We start from the raw sequence: 18,740 nt of genomic DNA on the forward strand, positions 1-18,740 counted from the left end.
CAAAGAGAAAAACAAGAGGGCTCTTCAACGTTATTATTAGTGCTCTGTTTTTTTCCTACCAAAAAGGAAAAGAAAAACGGGCGTGCCGGACCAAGACGACGAACGCGGCACCAGAATCCGAACCAGCACCCACCCACCCACCCACCAACCACCAATCACCTCCTCCTCTTTGGATTTCCACAACCCTAATCCTCAAATCCACTGCCTTTCACTCAAACCCGAAGGGTATGTTTTTTCATTTCTACCTCATCTTCATTTTTTTCAGAGGTTGCTATGCTTTGAATCCTTCATCTTTTTCGTTTTCTTTGGTGGGTTTGATGCTGTTATGGTTTTTACCTTCTTCAAGTTTCTGCCTTTTTTAAGTTTCAATTGTGTCACTTTGTTTGAAGATTTGATTTTTTTGTTTTTTGTTTTTGATGAATATCGGATTGTGCTTGTTTGCAATTGGATTGATGAGCTAGAATTCCCCAAATCTGATGTGGGTCATTGTGATAAGATTCTGATGTTGATTGTTGTTCATTGAAGTTTTGGTATTATTTCTGGTGAGTCAAAAATGTTTGAGCTGGAAATAGCTTTAGATTTATGATATTTTTACATGTTGGATCTTCTTCAGTTTGTGCTTGATTTGATTTCAATGTAATTTCTGCACAGTGCTGATGCAGTCTTGGTTTAGTGGACTCTTGTTTTTTTTTTTGGGTTATCTGGAATTGTGAATTCAATTTTTGAGTCTAGTGGCAGTGATTACTTGATAAAATGCCTGATACATTCAGAGAAATTCTGAAAAGATAACTTATCATCAAGGTCATGGATGCAGCTCTATTTGAGTTTTGTTTACTATCTTGACCAGCACATTGTAATCTCTGTATGAGAGAGCGTGCGATAATTTACCAACATGCTTGAAGTTTCCCGCTTTTCATTCTGCAGAAATCCCCAGCTCTACAGTAGATGCAGCATATGTGGATTTTGGGTGCATTTTGTCTCCTTTTGTTAAATAAATATGCCTGATATAGCAAGATGGAAGCCATGAGTTAGCAGGCACTTTGAGCTTCTTAATGTGATATTCATTTGAATGATCTTATGGGAGTTAGGGCTTCATATTGATGTGGTTCCATCGTATTAGATTTAAGGGTGTTTATGTTCTTTTTTACAACTTTGGACAGGGGATGGCAGCCGGAGAAGAGGCTAACTTGTCAACCTTGAAGTCTCAACTGAGCCAAACACATGAAATGTGGAAGCTGGAGATGGAGCAGAGTCAGTCCCACGTGGATGTATTGCAAAAGAAGCTTATAGAGGTAGAGGCTTGTATAGAGGGGTCTGATGAAGACTCAAAAAAGGAATTAGAGGTTCTTTGGCGGAGAGTTAAGACGGCTGCCAGTTTGTTAACATACTTGAAATCAAAAGCAAGAATAATGGCTGTTCCTCATTTAGCCCATACAGCATGTGGCATCAAACAATCTGAAGGAGTGGGGCTTGTTGATAAAAATGGTACACCGTTGGCTGGATGGTCTCGGAATGTTGATCTTTCTTCCTTTGAAATTCCAGATGAAGATTCTTCAATTGGGATTGGCAAGCAACATGACTCTCTAGATGAACAAGATGCAGCTTATATCAGTGAACTGCTTAAGTCTGTGCAGATGGTTACAGATGTAATGGAAGCTCTAGTTAAGAGAGTTATATTGGCAGAATCTGAAACGGCAGTTGAGAAGGAGAAGGTAACTTTTGGTCAGGAAGAAATTAAGAAGAAGTCCATCCAAATTGAGAACATGTCTTTGAAGTTGGAGGAGATGGAGCGGTTTGCTCTAGGTACAAATGGTATTCTAAATGAAATGCGGCAAAGAGTTGAGGATTTGGTTCAAGAGACATCTATACAGAGGGAACGAGCCACAGAAAATGAACAGGAGCTTTGCCGGGTGAAGCGGGACTTTGAGTCTCTAAAATCGTATGTCAGCAGTCTCATCACTGTACGAGAAACATTGCTTTCGTCAGAGAAGCAGTTTCAAACTATTGAGAGGCTGTTTGAGCGGTCAGTATCTTTCTTATTCTGCAGGGAATAGATGTTCAGTTTTCACTATATTTTCCCTTTAGTTATCATGTCAGATTCTTTGCAATTGATTTCCTTCATTGTAGGTAAGAAATCTTCTCTATGCAAAGGCCCCCCTTTCATTATGATACTTGCATCTTGTTTCTCCCTTCTATTAGGATGATAATAGAAAGGATAGAATGCTTTGCTTGCTTCCGTATTGCGTGTCTTGCTGAGAAAAGCATGAAGCTATCTAAGCACTTATTTGAAATTTCTTTGATCTATATGGTGCTGAAGTGTCATTTTATTAGATCTTTTGTATGTGAGCACACATGGACAGGCATATGTTTCCATGTGTGTCCATGCTCTTATGTTTCTAAGCAGCAGTAGTCATATGCTTATGCCTGTGTTAATCCTGATTGTATGCCATTGTACAAGCATATACGCTAGCTGGACATGTTTTGTTGTTTCATTATCTCATGTTGCTTTGGAACAGGCTAGTTGCAAAAACAACACAGTTAGAGGGTGAGAAAACACAGAAAGAGGTGGAAGTTCAAAAACTTATGGAAGAGAATGTGAGGCTGAGTGCTCTTCTTGATAAGAAAGAAGCTCAACTTCATGCCATGAATGAACAATGCAAGGTGATGGCTTTGAGTGCTTCGAACATCTAATTCTTCAGGCTTGCCTCTGTACTTCCCGGTGGCTGGTGGATGGTCGTTTGTGGCCGGTGGATTGCTTTGCAATGCCATTTGGTTCAATCCCACCCGTTAGATCCAGGGACGCATCTAGCAATGCATGACTCTGAGTGGCAAACTTTGTCGGATATCCTTTCTTTCAATTGTAACATTGTGAAGTGCCCCCTGAACTTGTTATCTGGTTCTGCATTTATGCTGCTGTTGTTGGAAACTAAACCGAAAGAGTCTTTAATTGGAATGCAATATCTGAGTTAAAATGTTTATGCATCAATGCCTTATGGGTTGCCTATCTGCATATTATGCTTCACTTCTACATTTATCCCTCTGATATTCTAATTAGATCTTGAAATATGTTATATCAATCCATATTCTAATCCATGAGCTAAATATGAAGTTGAAAAGGTTGTAGCTCTCGCCTTTCCTTTGGGTAATCTTTTAAACATCTAACGGTTGATTTTCAGAAGTGATATACCTATGCCTGTATAAACATCTAACAGTTGATTTGCGGCAATGTAATCTAAAAGTGGGTCTCCCAAACTGTAAATTAGAAAGTTTTCATAAGTTTTCATTTTAGTGGTCCTCATTAGGAGCTCTCTCAATAAATATGCATTACTTAACTAAAGAATTTGACCCCTTTTACTAATGAAACACTTGACGTTCAGCATCAACAACACAATTAAAGTTTAAACACCCAATTTTAGACCCACCCTAAAGTAAATACTTGTGGAAGATTAAACTACAAAATTACCTATTTAGGGGATTTTGAAAAAAATATATTGATAAATATGCTATGCCTTTTGGCTCTTGCTGGTTGGCGGTTACCCCAAAATTGAGTCTTTTTGTTTCTTCACAAAAAAAGAAGATCGAAATACCCTAACTCTCACTCCACTACCCCAATTCGCCAATTCTGAAACCTAATCTCTACAATTCGAATTCGTCGGTGAAAACCCTTTTTCGTCGTGCATCGAATTCAGGCGTCGGCATTGCTTTGGGTAAGTTGAAGTGGCATAAAGCTCGAATCTTTGCTGACAATGTCGGCGAGGAAAGTAGGTGAAGCTGAACCTCAGCCTGAGGACGGTGGCTCTGCGCAAGTTTCACAGTCCGTTCGAGGTTCCAAGTCTAGTGATGATAGTGACAAGAAGGTAGTGAAGCTTTTGCTGTTTGTTCTTTACATTTGCTTAGTAGCTCTGTGGATTTTGTGAGCACTTGGTTTGCGAATCTGAAAATTATGGAAAATTTATCGATTTTATGCACCAAGTTTGATTCTTTTGCTCTTTGTTTACTTTTTAGTACGTTGAATTTGATGAATCATGAGGTAATTTTGATTGATTTGTGCATCACTAGGTTTGATACACTTGATTGGTTGAATGCCATCTTTTAGGGCCGAGGTTTCATATACCTATTGCCTCACTACCCTAGTTTCCGTACAGCTTTTAGTATGTCATGCTTGGTTGCTCTGCTCTTCGTTATATGGCAGTGCTAGAAGACCCTGAGACTTTGTTTGTTTTCGTTGTAATGTGGAGGTCTTGTTTATTCAACTCATCAAAGTGCGTCCTTTATCTTTCCAATGTATAGCTCCGTAAAATTTATGATGCTTTTTCACTTGGGTTGTCATAGAGCACAGACAGGAAACTTAAGGATGTTGATATTTGTGTGCCGATAGTATATGGGACGATCGCGTTCTATCTCGGTAGAAAGGCCAGTGAGTAAGTATTTTCCATTGATTGGGTCGTGTGGTAAACCTTTCGTATCTTTGGATATTTTCGAATAATGTCTTCTGTCGATTAGGTCTCAGTCCCATAAGTGGACAGTTTATGTTCGTGGAGCTACGAACGAGGACCTTGGGGTGGTGGTGAAGCGTGTTGTCTTTCAATTGCATCCTAGTTTCAACAACCCTATGAGAGTGATTGAATCGCCCCCATTTGAGTTAACAGAATGTGGTTGGGGTGAATTTGAAATTGCCATCAGCCTGTTTTTCCACAATGATATCTGTGAGAAACAGTTGGACTTGTGAGTTTGTGTATTCTGAAATCCATTTTATTTGCTTGACAAGACCCAGAAGGAAGATCATTAATCCTGGAGCTTATATCATTTGTAGGTATCACCATTTGAAGCTATATACTGAAGATGAATCAGGCCCCCAGTCGACCAAGAAACCTGTTGTTATGGAATCTTACAATGAAATAGTTTTTCCAGACCCTTCCGAGGCATTTTTTGCTCGTGTGCAAAACCATCCAGCTGTCATAGTTCCCCGTTTGCCTGGCGGGTTTAACTTGCCTAATCCTGGTAAATTTCTTGTTTCAATGGTCTTGGAACCTGAGTTTACATTGATTTTGATCTTCCTATGTCGATTTGTTTGCGCAGTTATTAATGATAACATGAATGAAAACAAACGCGGAGACACGAAGGATCATCCTCTTAGTCAGTGGTTCTTGAACTTTTCAGAGGCAGATGAACTCCTAAAACTTGCAGCAGCTCGCCAAGAGGTATAATTGCTATTAGTTTGGACCTGGCATATTGTCAACTTATTATCCCTCGCCTACATATTTTACATATTTTTTGGGAGGTCTTTGATGAGGAGGAGGGAAGAATAAAACTGCACAGACCTCTTTCCCACATTTTTACTTTTTATTTTTTTATCTTTAGAGGGAATACTCTTTGTTTTCTTTAATAAATCATGCTAATTGTGGCCATGTTTGGAGTCCTGCTATCTAGGACTCTAGGAGTACTTAATAGAGACTGCAGTCTATCATTATCTTCAATTATTGGGCTCAGCTGAATGATCTACTTCTCTTCCTCAATATTATAGGTTTCCTGGGTAGTTCTCTGAATTGTGGTACTGGGTAATTGCTGGATCGCTTATGTATGCTAACCTGTTTTGAATATTAGTGATTGTGGCTTATCTTGTGTCTCTCTATTTTGTCTATGGGCTTGGGTTTCACTTGTATCTATGCCTTGTTGCATGTACTGTTGTCTATATCAGATTGTATGAGTTGATCTGTTCTTTGTTTTATGCGAGCTTGAATGGTCTGACTGCGGGAATTGGGAGCTTTTTGATAATTTTGTTTTGACATTGTCCTGAACTTGATAGGTTCAAGCCCACATTGTTAACATGAGAAGAAAACTGAGCTTGATGGAAGGGGTGCCCCAGCTGTCCAAACCACCCTCTGGATTTGAATATGCATGATCATGGTAATATTGTCAAAGATTCGCCATCAGTGTAAATTATGGAAGATCGAGTGATCTTTGATGTAAACATGTTTATTATCACACTTATGGGGAACTCTCCATTTTGTTTTAATCTATGTATGTGGTTTACAGCTAATTGAACTGTAGTATAGGAACAACAATTGATTGTTCTGGGACCTGTTATCAAACAAGAGTTAGAAGGTTGTGTAATTTTCTATATTAGTTTGATCTTCTTCCCTCCTTATTTATTTAATTTTTACTTTGGGTCAATAGTCATCAACAATGTGGCAGCAATATGCTCAAGGTCAACGGAGTTAGGCCAATCAGATTGGATGGTCCAATGGTTCATAGTGTAGACTGTAGAGGATCTCCCAAGGCTTCAGATTGATTGCGATGATGTAGTTGTGATGCTTGTTGTTAATCTGACATCCAATGATATATGAATAAGCATTCTAGAGATTTCAGAAAGCTTGATTTTCTCCAATACATGTGCTGGTGTAGAGTAATGAATTGGATTGATTCAGTGGTGAAGGTCTGTCTAAATACAAACGTACACGCTACACGCACATGAGCTTATTCTGACTTTTGTAATGTTCTGAATTTCCTAATTTCCTCTGAAGCACCAGGTTTTATCTATTTTTCTTCAAAGCACCAGGGTTTTTAGATGAGTCGACCAATAAATTGAAATGCCATACCTGTTGTGATTGCTGTGAAGCCGCCATTTCTATTTTGTCTCTATGAGGTTTCTTGAAGACGAGTAACATGGCCTTCAACCCTTTTACATGTTGATAAATCGGTTGGTTCAGCATCTTCTGTAAGAGAGTTGCCTTCTGTTGATTTGTCAATCATGGTCCTGCCTCAGTTACGACGAGGATGGTATGCTCTCCCACATTAATACTAACCTTGACATTCTATCCATATGTATATCCACAACATGGGTAGCCGCATATCTAGACTGTTTTCAAGCTCTTATGAAATCTGTGGGTTTGTTTCTAGGGTATTGTAGAGCTGTTTTCGACGAGTTTTTCTCATGTTAAGTTGAGATATGATGCCTTGATGTGAAATTTGGGTGACTTCATGCATTTAGAAGTAAAATTCAGGGTGATGATTGTAATGTGTGAATGAAGTCAAAAATGGAAGCGTGAAGACAGATGGATACGATGAATCTTGAAGCTCTGGTGATGGCTGTGTGAGCCTTAGAACATGGGGAGGAAATAAGTTCGATCTCTTGGAAAGACTAGTGGTGCTCATTTCGGGGGGGATATAGGTGTGTGTCTTACTTACCAGCTCTTTTATACATGTTTGGTCTGGTTTTTATCAAAGGTCACATGTGTAGTCTTTAATGGTGAGACAATTTGCAGCACAAGTAACTCAAGCTGAAACATGTGCTTAATTTACAGAATTATCTGTCATAGAATTTTATGAATATATTTATTTGCAAAGCTCATAAATCTTTAATTATAGTAGAATTGTGTTTCTTCAAGTTCTGGTTCTAAACGAATTTCAATGCTAGAAGGAACAAGCATCATCAAAGGGTCTGAGCGTTATGCTTCCCATCCAAAAACATCGTCAAACATGTTGTTGACAGATTTTTAGTTAGCTGGCCGGTTTCTAACTTCTAATATGGTTGAACTACAACCAGCCGTCATTTAATTTGGATCTGATTGATTGTACTAAGAAACAAAAATTTTCCCTTAACCAATGAATGTTAAGAGATGCAATCGAACAAGTAACCAGCTTGTGTTCATAAGTAGATAAGGTAAAATCCTTATATGGTAGCCGAATTATCACGAAATGCATTTTTTGGTACCTACAAATTTTCAGGGAAACCAGTGATACCTGTATTATCCCTCCGTTAGCCCTTATAGTACTTCCGTCTATTATTCAGTTAAAAATGCTTATGTGGCGGTCATGTGACATTCATGTGAGTATTCCTGTGAGTAAAATAGTAAGGGTAAAATAGTCTTTTCATTCATATTTAGAATTATAGAATTTAATATATTGAATATCTATAATTAAAAAATAGTTCGACACATAAAAAAATAAAAACAATACCCAATTTATTCTTCGTTGTTCTTGGGCAATTAATTAAGGGAAAATTTTGCAAACAGTACACCAAATAAAGGACAATAATAATTTCCATACATAAAGTTCCAAACTGAACATTTTGGTACATGAACTTTTGAGCCCGACCCACTATGTAGACACGACGTCAATGACGCCGTTAAATATTACCTTGCAGAAAAGGGTAATTTGGTACTCTCACACTCTAATTCATTTTTTTTGGTAAAAAAAGAAAAAAAAGAAAAGGAAAAACAGTTCTCCTCTCTCTCTCTCGCTCGTGGAGCCGGAAGAATGAAGAAGAAAGAGATAAAACGAAGGAAAAAAAAAAAAAAAAAGAAAATTATTAAAAAAAAAAGAACTGAGAGCATAATAAACATTTTGGTGTCAAATTAACGGCGTCAATGACGTCGTGTACTGATAGTGGGTCGAGTTTCAGATTTCGTGTACCGAAATGATTGGTTTGGAACTTTATGTATAAGAATTATTAGTGGCCTTTACTTGGTGTACTGTTTGTGAAATTTTCCCATTAATTTAAGTACTTTTGTGTTTAGTTTTTTTTTTTTTTTATGAAAATTTAATATATATTAATTTGGGTCAACTAATGAGATAACTTTTTTCTCAAACAATTAATAGGATTAATCAATGGAGATGGTAGGTAAATCTAGATATTCACTAAATTCAATTCTAGCTCTTTCTTTTAAGGGAAAAACTTACAAACAGTACCTGAATTACGGGCCACTAATAACTTTCGTACCTCAACTTCAAAAACTATCACAATGGTACCCAGATTATCTAACACAACCCAACATTCATACCTGCCGTCCACTTTGCCGTTAACGGTGTTAAATTTACAAGGGTAAATCTGTCATTTCACTGTTCATCTCTCTTACCATGGTACTGTTCATTTTAAAATATTTGTTTTCCTCTCCTCAGGGAAAAAAAAATTAAAAAATTGAACAGTACCATGGTAAGAGAGATGAACAGTGAAATGACAGATTTACCCTTGTAAATTTAACATCGTTAACGGCAAAGTGGATCCCAGGTATGAATCTTGGGTCGGGGTGAAAAGTCCAGGTATCAAAATGATAGTTTTTGAAGTTGAGGTACGAAAGTTATTAGTGGCCCATAGTTTGAGTACTGTTTGTATTTTTTTCCCTTCTTTTAACCTAGTTTAATTTATTTAAGGGAGCTTCTATTCATACCTCCAAAATTGGTATTTGGACCTCTTTCTTTTTTCAAGAGATAGTTGATTTTGTCAACTCATGTCAAATTACCAATAAAGACACAAAAGAGAAAGGAAAAAAAAAATAAAAAGTCTTTTCCCTTTTAGAGGTTTGAAATCAACAAATGGTCATCCTCATGTCATTTTTGTTATGGTCTTCATCCTTACCAAGCAGCGGAGAAATCAACAGACTAGTTCATTACTTTGTAGTTCCTCGAGTCAATTTCAGATATGCAATTAATATTCTCTAACCAAAACACCAACATGCCACTTTCTCTTAAAATCATACTCATCCATTGGAACATACTGTTACCATCGAGTAAATATATATATGAAACGAGGGAATCTTAGGAAGTTGAAGAAATGAACTGCTCTTGGCCTCTAAAGATGCATATGTCTACTAAATACAACAATAAGAAAAGGGAAGGGGGAGAGAGAGAGCTATCAACTGAAAGCTTGTTTTTTTTTTTGGCTTAGTTGTATCAAGAGTAAAATAATATTGTGAAATGTTCAAAAATTGATGGAGGTCTAACTACCGATTTTGGAGGTATATGAATAGAACACTCTAAAAAGAAGTTTTTATTGATATTATTGAATGATGGGTATTATGGAAAAATTAGGGAGGTGTAGATAACATATTGATTATTTGTAAAAGTAAGTTGGAGGTCTATTAAGTGGGGAGGTCTAAATACCAATTTTGGAGGTATGAATAGAAACTCCCTTTATTTTAATTTAGTTTTAATAAAAAATTTGTAAAAGAAATATGAAAAATAGGTTTTTAAGGATTTTATCCATAATTTAACGGAATAATTGACGGAAGTACTAAAATGGCTAATGGAGGGAATATACAGGTACTAGTACCGTACCACTAAACTCCCTAAAAATTTGTAGGTACTAAAAAGTGCATTTCGTGATAGTTCAGGTATCATATAAATATTTTATCCCAAGTAGATATGACATGAATCTGATTAGCATTAGGTGTCCAAATTTTAGGGCAAGTATTTGAACTTAGCTCTTAAGTTGGGTACTCATTAGATCATTACAAGTATGTGTTGGGCAAAGTTTTCTTATGCTTGATAATTAGGCGAGTTTCGTTGTTTGCAGCCCTCGCACATGCATGGACATCCCATCTTCTGCGGTTTGAATGCTTTGGTTGGTGTTTTGTTTCTTGTTTCCTCACCATATATGCTTCACCACCAAAACTAATCAATCTCATTCAAGCTCTACGTTCCACCATACATATATACCTAAGACAAACTATTTTTTTTGCTAAAAAAAAAAAAAAGGGAGTTTGTTTTAGGTATATATGTACGGTGCAATGTAAGCAAACTCGATCAACCAGAAAACCCCATTCCAAACCTGGAAGCAAATGCCACAAAACCAATAATTGTCAAGGCAAGGGAAAGATCATCATTACTACTGTGAGCTAAGATGTTTGATGTTGCTGTTGCACCTGTACACTATGAATGCCCATTCTTTTATTAAAAAAACAAAAAAGAGTGACTTTTGTTTTCCACCAACAATTTGCCAAAGAAAAAGGGATGGCAATCTCTAACTTTTAATCATAAATGGTCGATATATTGGATTGAAATATTCTACTTTTACATATATCACACACACCGAATTTGAATCACTGGAAAGTGTAGGATATAGGCATGGATTTGAGGAAACTGACCTTATATGTAAAATGATTCTTTCATTTTCTGTTAATGATCAATTTAGAGTATTGTCCTGATCTATTTGAGTTAGGACTAATTTGTAATGGATTTTACCTTTGGAGAAAGGAAAAAAAGTTGAGCAAGCATGCAAACCTCAATTATTTTAGTCATTTTGCTCTGTCGTTACAAGAGGGCCAGTGCAACTGGTGAAATTTGAGCTCGACTTTTAATCTTTGACTGCGAGGATTACGAACTAGTGTAAAGTGTCTCCTGAGCTCAAGTAGACTCATCTAGGTGTGAGGTTTTCTCGCAGTTGCTAGTAGTTAATGATTACCACTTTGCCAGCATAGGGACTGTAACTCCCATGTTAACGGCCTGTGTCAAGCCACACAACCCCCGCAAAATGCTTACAAATAATTATTAAGCCTCGAAACAAAACTCAAGTGTATACTATTACTAATGTGGAGTTGTGGACTCTCATCTAGATGGGTTATGCATCAGTACTCAATACACATGCAGATCATGATGAGTAACCATCAAAACAAAAGGTATTGATCGGTAATTTAAATGCCTTCAAGCCTATATGGACGGTTTAACCGGTTGAGAATCATCCAAGGGTAAGGTTCAAAAATGAGAGCGACATACCCTCCCATCAGAGAGGGCAAGTGTATAGTCGATATATTTTTCTTTGGACATGGTATTCAGTTCGTACTACTACACTGTACAACTTTACTGGAAATTAGCCAAGCTTAAACAATGGTTTAGGTTTACTTCCAACCTCCCACGTATACATTGATACACGGACAGTAGCACATACTAAAGGACTTGCTCGCCCCTCACCCTAATTCCCATGCTTCCACTTGAAATTGGAAGGAAACAACGGTAGGCCAAAACCCCTATGGGTTTGTTATTTTTGGACCATTAGAATTTTGCTATAGTTGCTTATGCTAGCTAAGCTCTATAGCTTCCTTCATTTTCATGCTTATGACTGACGTTAATCACTGTTTTTGCTTGCCTCAAACACACTGGTTGTGGGCTCTTGTTTGGCCCACATCCCACATGCCCTTGTTTTCTGACTCTTCTATTCTCACCTCCATAAATACCTCTCCGCGCTCTCCAAATTTCTATCAACCCCAAAACCACCTTCTTCACAACTCTTAAACTCTCTCTCTCTCTCTCTCTCTCTCTAACCAGCCGAGCTATATACCATGGCGATCATCAAAAAATCATTATCAAACAAAGCATTGCTAGTGCCTCAAACGGCAGCGCTGAAGCAAATTCTCAAGAGGTGCTCGAGTTTCGGGAAGAAAAACAATGGCTACAATGAAAGTGGTCTCCCTGATGATATTCCGAAAGGGCATTTCGCTGTGTACGTAGGCGAAAACAGAAGCCGATACATAATCCCTATTTCGTGGTTGGGCAACCCGGAGTTTCAGAGCTTGCTGCAGAGGGCTGAGGAGGAGTTCGGGTTTAACCATGTCATGGGTTTGACGATTCCTTGCGAAGAAGTCGTCTTTCGCTCCCTGATAGATCAGTATTGCTGAGGTTATTATCTGTGGCAGCAATGGTGGCTCTGATCGTACTTGAGTGATTGATTAACTTGTTCAGTGTTAGTGATTAATTGTTTAATATTGATTAATTAATGATGCATATATGACCATGTAAGGAGTACTTTTTCTCGGTGTTGATGATGTAGTACTGTGTGTACGTTTTGTGTACCCTAAGAGAACTGATTTGCAGAAATGAAAGAATTCAAGGGCAGCTCGGAGCTATTCCCCTTTTTCAAAATCAATCTCTCTCTCTGAAGATATGAGTGCATGCAATCCATGATCAATGAACTTAATTTCCACTGAAATTGCGGAGTTTAAACAGTGAATACTAGATAGCATATATAACAAAAGGAATTTCGGAGCAAAAACAAAAGGAATCTAACCAGAAGAACCATAAATGATAAACCTAACCAAAAGGAAGAGGTGGTCTACACAATCTACTGCACGCACTACGTACAACTCGCACTGATGAGATGCTTACGTACGTACGTTCTGAATATAAATTGTTAATTATTTTTCACTTCACAGCTTATCTTTGAGTATGCTTGACTCGAAACTTCGAATGTAGAGGTACATATTCTAAATCGATTACAAGCTCTCACGAGTGGATATAGATTGTATGCCAATTGAAAAACTATGACATGTACAAAACCAATCGAATTTGTAGAAGATCGATTAAAAGAAGTATTTGGGTGTGTTTAATTATGTAATTCATTTTGACTCATTTACAACCGTATAAATACAGCTTGGTTTAGTTATTTTGCAAATGACTAAACTTTTATTAGCTTAATAATAAACTTTTACTGCCTTAATTCTATATATATTTTTTTATATGGGAACAGAAATAATTCCGTTGATAATAATCATACGACCTTACTAGGTCAAGTTAGAAGGATCCGAAGACCACTCAATTACATCTACGGCTCAATTATTGATCATTACTACAATTCTAAAACGAAAATCCAAAAAAACTAAAATTCAAAAGGAATTGCAAAGAAAAAACTAACAACTAAATTTATTCTCACACAACCCTAACTTTCTGCATCTGCCTTAACTAGTTTGGGGCCTAATGACCCTCTTGGTGTACCCATCCACCAGTCACTGCAGTGAACAGCTACAAGTTAGGAATCATGTTGAGACCAGCCCACAACGTACCCACCAAAAAGTCTAGCCCAAGCCAGGGAGAGGAAGAAAAATGGGCTAGCTGAGGCTAAAAGCCCAACCCACTCCCACTACCCTCATCTTTGTACCTGGACCAGCCTGAACCGAACCCCTAGCAACACCGTTGGAGTCGCTGCACCACCTCCTCAATTGGGTGGCCTCCCCAGCCGAGAGACCATGGCAGCCAAACACGCGCCTACAACTAGAGCGAAGCCTCTACCTCCCGCCTTCGCTACTGACCTAAATTGATCAAAGCTGCTGCCCACTAAGCCTAGGCCAATCCGATCACAACTCTCCTTTGCCGAGCTGTTCGCCCCCTCCAGAAACCAACGCCGCTGCACTCAACGTCTGCTGTGATCCGAAAGCCAAAAAAAGTATCCAAACCTGATATGGAATAGGGCTATAATTCGGCCAAAACACTGTCGTTGCTCCCTAAAGAGAGGAACTCGTCCTCCTGTCATTGCAGCCTGAGAGAAACCAATGCCAGAGTGCCCTACCAGCAATCGGAGAAGCCGCTGCCGCTACTACACGAAACCTAGGGTTTCGGTATAAGGCTCCGCGAAAAGTGGAGCTAATCAGAACTATGTGGGATAATTACCACCTCAATTCTAATTAGTTACACACAATGCATTCAAAGTGCACTTCAAAGTCAAAAAAACGTGTGTTTTTTTTTTCCTTCTATTTTGCTTCTAATTTGATGTTAAATGTGTCAAGGTGTATGCCCAATTTAAATTTTAAGGGCCAAATCGATGTCATTTTTATGCATTTATATTATTATTTTTTTAATTTTTGAGGAAAGGGTTGGTGCGACTGCCCTCAATCCTTGATTAATAAAACTATTGAATACAAAGGGGGACATTGAGCCTAAACCACTTATTACATGTATTCAAACGAGCATCAACTAGCAAACATTGCTCTACGCCTCCACTGGCTACTCCATTTGCTTTGACATAATGGAAAAATAACTCGATATGTAACCCGATTGCAACGTAGCATAATTATCAATTGCACAGCTTTCCTACTATGTTGTCGCCGAAGGATAAATCCAACGGCACTTAGCTTCACCCTACCACTAGGCGGCAACGACCATTTGACGAAGAAAGCAACTTGCCGCCTTCCTAGAGCAGACAAGGCACATTGAGTGCACACACATGCGATAAGCTCGACTAGCCCTACACAACATGTGTAGGGACTTATTACTCGCATTAAGCGCAAACAAAATAAACAACCTAAATAAAGAGCAACATTAAATAATAAAACAAACCATAATGGACCTAGGGTAAAACCCCAGGCTCAAGCACCACAAGGCCCAGAAAAGGCCCACATTTGGAGCGAAGCTGGGAGGGTCCAAGCATCGACCCTAGCCCACGATAATGTTTGCACATCCAGCCTAGCCACCACCATTGCACCTCTCAGACCACCACGCCACTACTTTCGGACCCAGACGGTTGTCGAATAGACACCGCCTGTAGAACATCAGCAGATTAGATCGCCCACCACCACAACCCCAATCCTCGAGAGCCCGAGCAGAAGAACGATCCCTGGACTGTGACTCCCTCCGCCACCTGCTGTTATGAGATCCGAAACCACATCACACCCAAACTCCACGTGATCTGTGACGAGATCCAATCGGATCCATCCATAAACCCGAAATCCAGATCGAGTGCACCCCTTAGCCACATGACAGAAAACCACCCTTTGCCACGCACCCACCTTCTATGCAACCACCACCGCCAGCTGAAAACAATGCAAAGGAAGGCCTCCCAACCCCCATCTCCGATCATCTACACAGATATCCCGTCCAGCCACACTCAACACACGCCGACGAGGCCAGAGGTCAAGGCAAGCATGACGGCGCAGCCAGACAAGCGGACTCTCTCTCTTAGGGTTTTCCTCTATTCTCTCTCAAAACTAAGAAGGCAACGTCTACTCTATTCTTTTATGCATTTATTTTAAACTAAAGACAATAGCTTTCTCATTCTCTTATTTCTTTACCCAAACCATCATCTCAATTCCTTACATGTATAGTTTATTGGTTATGGCTTAATTATTATGGATTAGTGACAATGAATAGTTTTTTTTCTTTTCACTGTATCATTATCATTTATATATTTTTTTAGTACAAGACTTACACTCTACGTCTTAACAAGGTCCTCTCGAAAATCATTTTCGGAAAATGTATTGAATTATACCTTGTCATTTAAAAAAATTAGTTACATTATATTGACTATGATGATCGATGACAGCATATCCGCACTAAATATAATTCTTGTAGTGTATGCTTTGCCAACTTCTTAGCAGAACTTTCTACTTAAATTGTTAGCTGGAGACACCCACACGACTTATATCATCTGGTTATTGTTGACAAACGTATACAGTGAGTCTGCATGTATCCCTGCTACTTTCACATAATGTGCGGAAGTCACTAACCAAACAAATTCATCAATCCAATATGTTCAGGAATTCAAAAGTTAATTTCAACTAGAGGTGGAGATTTTGATTATAAGATTAGTAGATAATTTCACTATAATTTAAATCCGATAATCCATCAACGTAATGAGACAAAGTCAAAAAGTGTAAGTGATGCAATCTGATCGACCTAATATTTAACTTACAAAATTACAAATTATTGTTTGTATATATGTTTTTGTAAGTACTACAAATATATAAGAGCAAGTACTACAAATATATAAGAGTAATTTATTCTTCTTTTCCAAAGAAAAAACACCCTAAACTACCTTAGCTAGTACAAAAGTATGAATTTTAGGCAGGAAGTAGAAAAGTGCATTATGAAAATCGGTGTTGAATCTAATACTAATGAAATTATCGAACGTCTCAATGTGAATTAATACTAATTCAATTCATATCTGAATTTGATGCTTAATAGACATGACGTTTATTTCAACTCCAATATTAATCACAATACAGTCTAAACCCCATCATTAGGTTATCAATGGAGCTAGATAGGAATAATTTAGCCGGTATATTCCAACTCCAATCCATTTACATGTCGATGCTGGCCAGCCCCTTACTATTGATGAAGATCAAAAAATTGCGACAATATATATCATCTTTAGGCCGAAAATAAAAACCCTAGCTAATTTCGTACTGCCCCCGACCACATTGTATTGAGCTAGCTTCCCCATGCAATGATGCGAGTCTCGGTTCCACCAAAGCCACGAAATGATCGAGAAATTTTAGAACCAACTGTAAATGGATCCAGTCCAAAGCTAGGGCGTGCACATAGATTGCAAGAAATAGTTATTCAACCAATATTAAACCTAATTAACGAGTTTTAATTAAGAAGTGGTTTCTTGCCATGAACTTGGCTCCACGTAAGTGAGATATCAAACAACCCCAATGATTTTCCACCAGCGAAGTCCTAATCTCTTTTAGTGACGGCCTCCATGCATGCTTAATAGGCCTCCATTTTTCCTCATTGAAGCACATGCAAAGTAGGTCTCGTTGTCCACCACCTTCTATGCTCTAGATTGCTTTGGAGGCTCTTAATAAGCTTAATCAATCAGTTACTAGATCCCATCTTAATCACAATCCTAATTATTAAGCACGGAACTTCTTGTATCTGTCGTATACTACGGTATGCACAGAACATACAAATATGATTTGTGATGGTACCACTTCCCTTTTCAATTTTAGTTGTCCAAGACTGAATCCAATTGCGTTTAGATTTACATAAGCTTATTTTGGAGATAGATAGAGATTGCTAACTACTTAACTTTAGAAAATAGTATATATTGAAGGAGACAAAGCTCACATGAGAATGTAGTGATCAACGAAAGAGGCCATAGTCTTTCACATCATCATTAGGGATTCTATTACAACATAGTTGAAGATTTTACGTAATTAATCATATATGTTGTTACTACCTTGATCGATTTTTCCATGCAATTAACTCGTAAAATATTACGTTTCTTGAATAAGATGTGATTGTATGGGTGTAAGAGGTTGCTAACTAATTAAGTTGGACTGAATTTTGATATTAGTCTTCTGACGATATGCATAATTCCTTGGATAATGTCTTTTTTTTTTCTTTTTTTTTGAGAAGATTAGATAGCTTATATGTCAAGCACGACAAAACTGAGAATAGGTATGATTAACCTCATTGAAACAATGACACCATACACCCTAGCTCGCATCTTTGACTAATTTTCTGAAGGAAAAACAATTCATTAACAGATCTTAAAATTTCAATCATTATACTACAGAGACCTCTCAAATATGAAGTTACCGCTTGCACTTTTTTCGTTTAATCTTAAATTTATTAGAGATTAGATAAGGCCTCCACATATAGTATTGACATAAAAGTGGATTCGTCGTTAAAGAAGGTAAATACTGATATGGTGACATAAGAGCATTTTTAGCAAACTTTCTATTTTGATTACTTAACTATTTAAAAAAATATGTTTAGCTTTTTATATCTTTTAGAGCATTCTTAGTAAAACTAGCCATTTAAAGTCAAATGAATTTACAATTAAGCACATAAGTATATAACTAACTCATTTCATTTTATGAATCAATTAATCAAATCTTGCCCTAGCTATAGATATTCTCCCACACAACATTCTCTATCTATCACTCGATTGATCTTGTTGCCCCCACCAATATGGAGAATCGAAGAATCGAAGATGATTTTTTCTTGGGTCGACTTTCCAAGAACCCCCAACATTCTAGATCTTTCTCCAACAACACATTTAAGATTGCATAAATGTAAGGTGAACAAACCTGAATTTGCATGGAAGATATTATTCATGCTGCATCACTTTTTTCCGGCCGATACAAGTCTGTTTCTCTTCGTGTTGTGCAAATCTCTCTCCCACATCATTCTGGTTAGTTTGGATGCAGAAACCGACCATGCATGCTGGAAATTGGGTCAGGTTGAGATGAGTTGTAGGGCAGACATGTTTGGGGGAATGGGGGGTTCAATTTCCATTTTTGATTTAGTTTCCATTTTTCTGATGGAATTTGGGGTTTAATTTCACTACCACACAAACTAATATACACCAGTTTCGCTACTTTCATATCTTCTCACAAGTTGCCAAATGAGATGGAGAAAATATTGGGTCTGTCTCCTAGAGCTCAAACCAGTCTTGCCGGTCTTGTCCCAATGTAATTCAATTGTGCAATGTTCAATGAATTTATATATTTCTCACATGTATTTGT

General features: G+C 37.8%; 3 protein-coding genes across 6 annotated transcripts; all 3 read left to right on the plus strand.

Moving 5' to 3' along the window:
- The first annotated feature begins 46 nt into the window (after nucleotides 1-46).
- LOC112187997 lies at nucleotides 47-2,986 on the plus strand. 4 transcript variants are annotated; one of them, XM_040514360.1, is made up of 4 exons: nucleotides 47-225; nucleotides 925-967; nucleotides 1,161-2,023; nucleotides 2,517-2,986. In XM_040514360.1, exons 3-4 carry the CDS (start codon nucleotides 1,164-1,166, stop codon nucleotides 2,689-2,691), a joined length of 1,035 nt encoding a protein of 344 aa, XP_040370294.1. In that variant the 5' UTR covers nucleotides 47-225; nucleotides 925-967; nucleotides 1,161-1,163; the 3' UTR covers nucleotides 2,692-2,986. The 4 variants fall into 4 exon arrangements, with proteins under 4 accessions (XP_040370294.1, XP_024182755.1, XP_024182756.1 ...); XM_024326987.2 differs by lacking the exon at nucleotides 925-967 and having other exon boundaries at nucleotides 48-225; XM_024326988.2 differs by lacking the exons at nucleotides 47-225; nucleotides 925-967 and adding an exon at nucleotides 281-542.
- Nucleotides 2,987-3,519: 533 nt separating this feature from the next.
- On the plus strand, nucleotides 3,520-6,157 carry LOC112183306 (transcription initiation factor TFIID subunit 14b). The gene is made up of 6 exons (XM_024321647.2): nucleotides 3,520-3,857; nucleotides 4,333-4,421; nucleotides 4,504-4,725; nucleotides 4,814-5,001; nucleotides 5,080-5,201; nucleotides 5,807-6,157. Exons 1-6 carry the CDS (start codon nucleotides 3,747-3,749, stop codon nucleotides 5,900-5,902), a joined length of 828 nt encoding a protein of 275 aa, XP_024177415.1. The 5' UTR covers nucleotides 3,520-3,746; the 3' UTR covers nucleotides 5,903-6,157.
- Nucleotides 6,158-11,977: 5,820 nt separating this feature from the next.
- Nucleotides 11,978-12,640, plus strand: LOC112190410 (auxin-responsive protein SAUR50). The gene has a single exon (XM_024329837.2). It carries the CDS (start codon nucleotides 12,057-12,059, stop codon nucleotides 12,390-12,392), a length of 336 nt encoding a protein of 111 aa, XP_024185605.1. The 5' UTR covers nucleotides 11,978-12,056; the 3' UTR covers nucleotides 12,393-12,640.
- Nucleotides 12,641-18,740: the final 6,100 nt, after the last annotated feature.

The sequence above is a fragment of the Rosa chinensis genome, chromosome 2 (assembly GCF_002994745.2).
Source record: "Rosa chinensis cultivar Old Blush chromosome 2, RchiOBHm-V2, whole genome shotgun sequence".
In the NCBI taxonomy this organism is placed as follows: Eukaryota; Viridiplantae; Streptophyta; class Magnoliopsida; order Rosales; family Rosaceae; genus Rosa; species Rosa chinensis.

Excerpts from the sequence above, each read along its gene's own strand:
- LOC112187997 (XM_040514360.1), top strand. The coding sequence starts at position 1,164 with ATGGCAGCCGGAGAAGAGGCTAACTTGTCAACCTTGAAGTCTCAACTG. Across the intron at positions 2,024-2,516 it reads ATTGAGAGGCTGTTTGAGCG|GCTAGTTGCAAAAACAACAC; the intron begins GTCAGTATCTTT and ends GCTTTGGAACAG.
- LOC112183306 (XM_024321647.2), top strand. The coding sequence starts at position 3,747 with ATGTCGGCGAGGAAAGTAGGTGAAGCTGAACCTCAGCCTGAGGACGGT. Across the intron at positions 3,858-4,332 it reads GTGATGATAGTGACAAGAAG|AGCACAGACAGGAAACTTAA; the intron begins GTAGTGAAGCTT and ends GGGTTGTCATAG. Across the intron at positions 5,002-5,079 it reads GTTTAACTTGCCTAATCCTG|TTATTAATGATAACATGAAT; the intron begins GTAAATTTCTTG and ends TTGTTTGCGCAG.
- LOC112190410 (XM_024329837.2), top strand. The coding sequence starts at position 12,057 with ATGGCGATCATCAAAAAATCATTATCAAACAAAGCATTGCTAGTGCCT.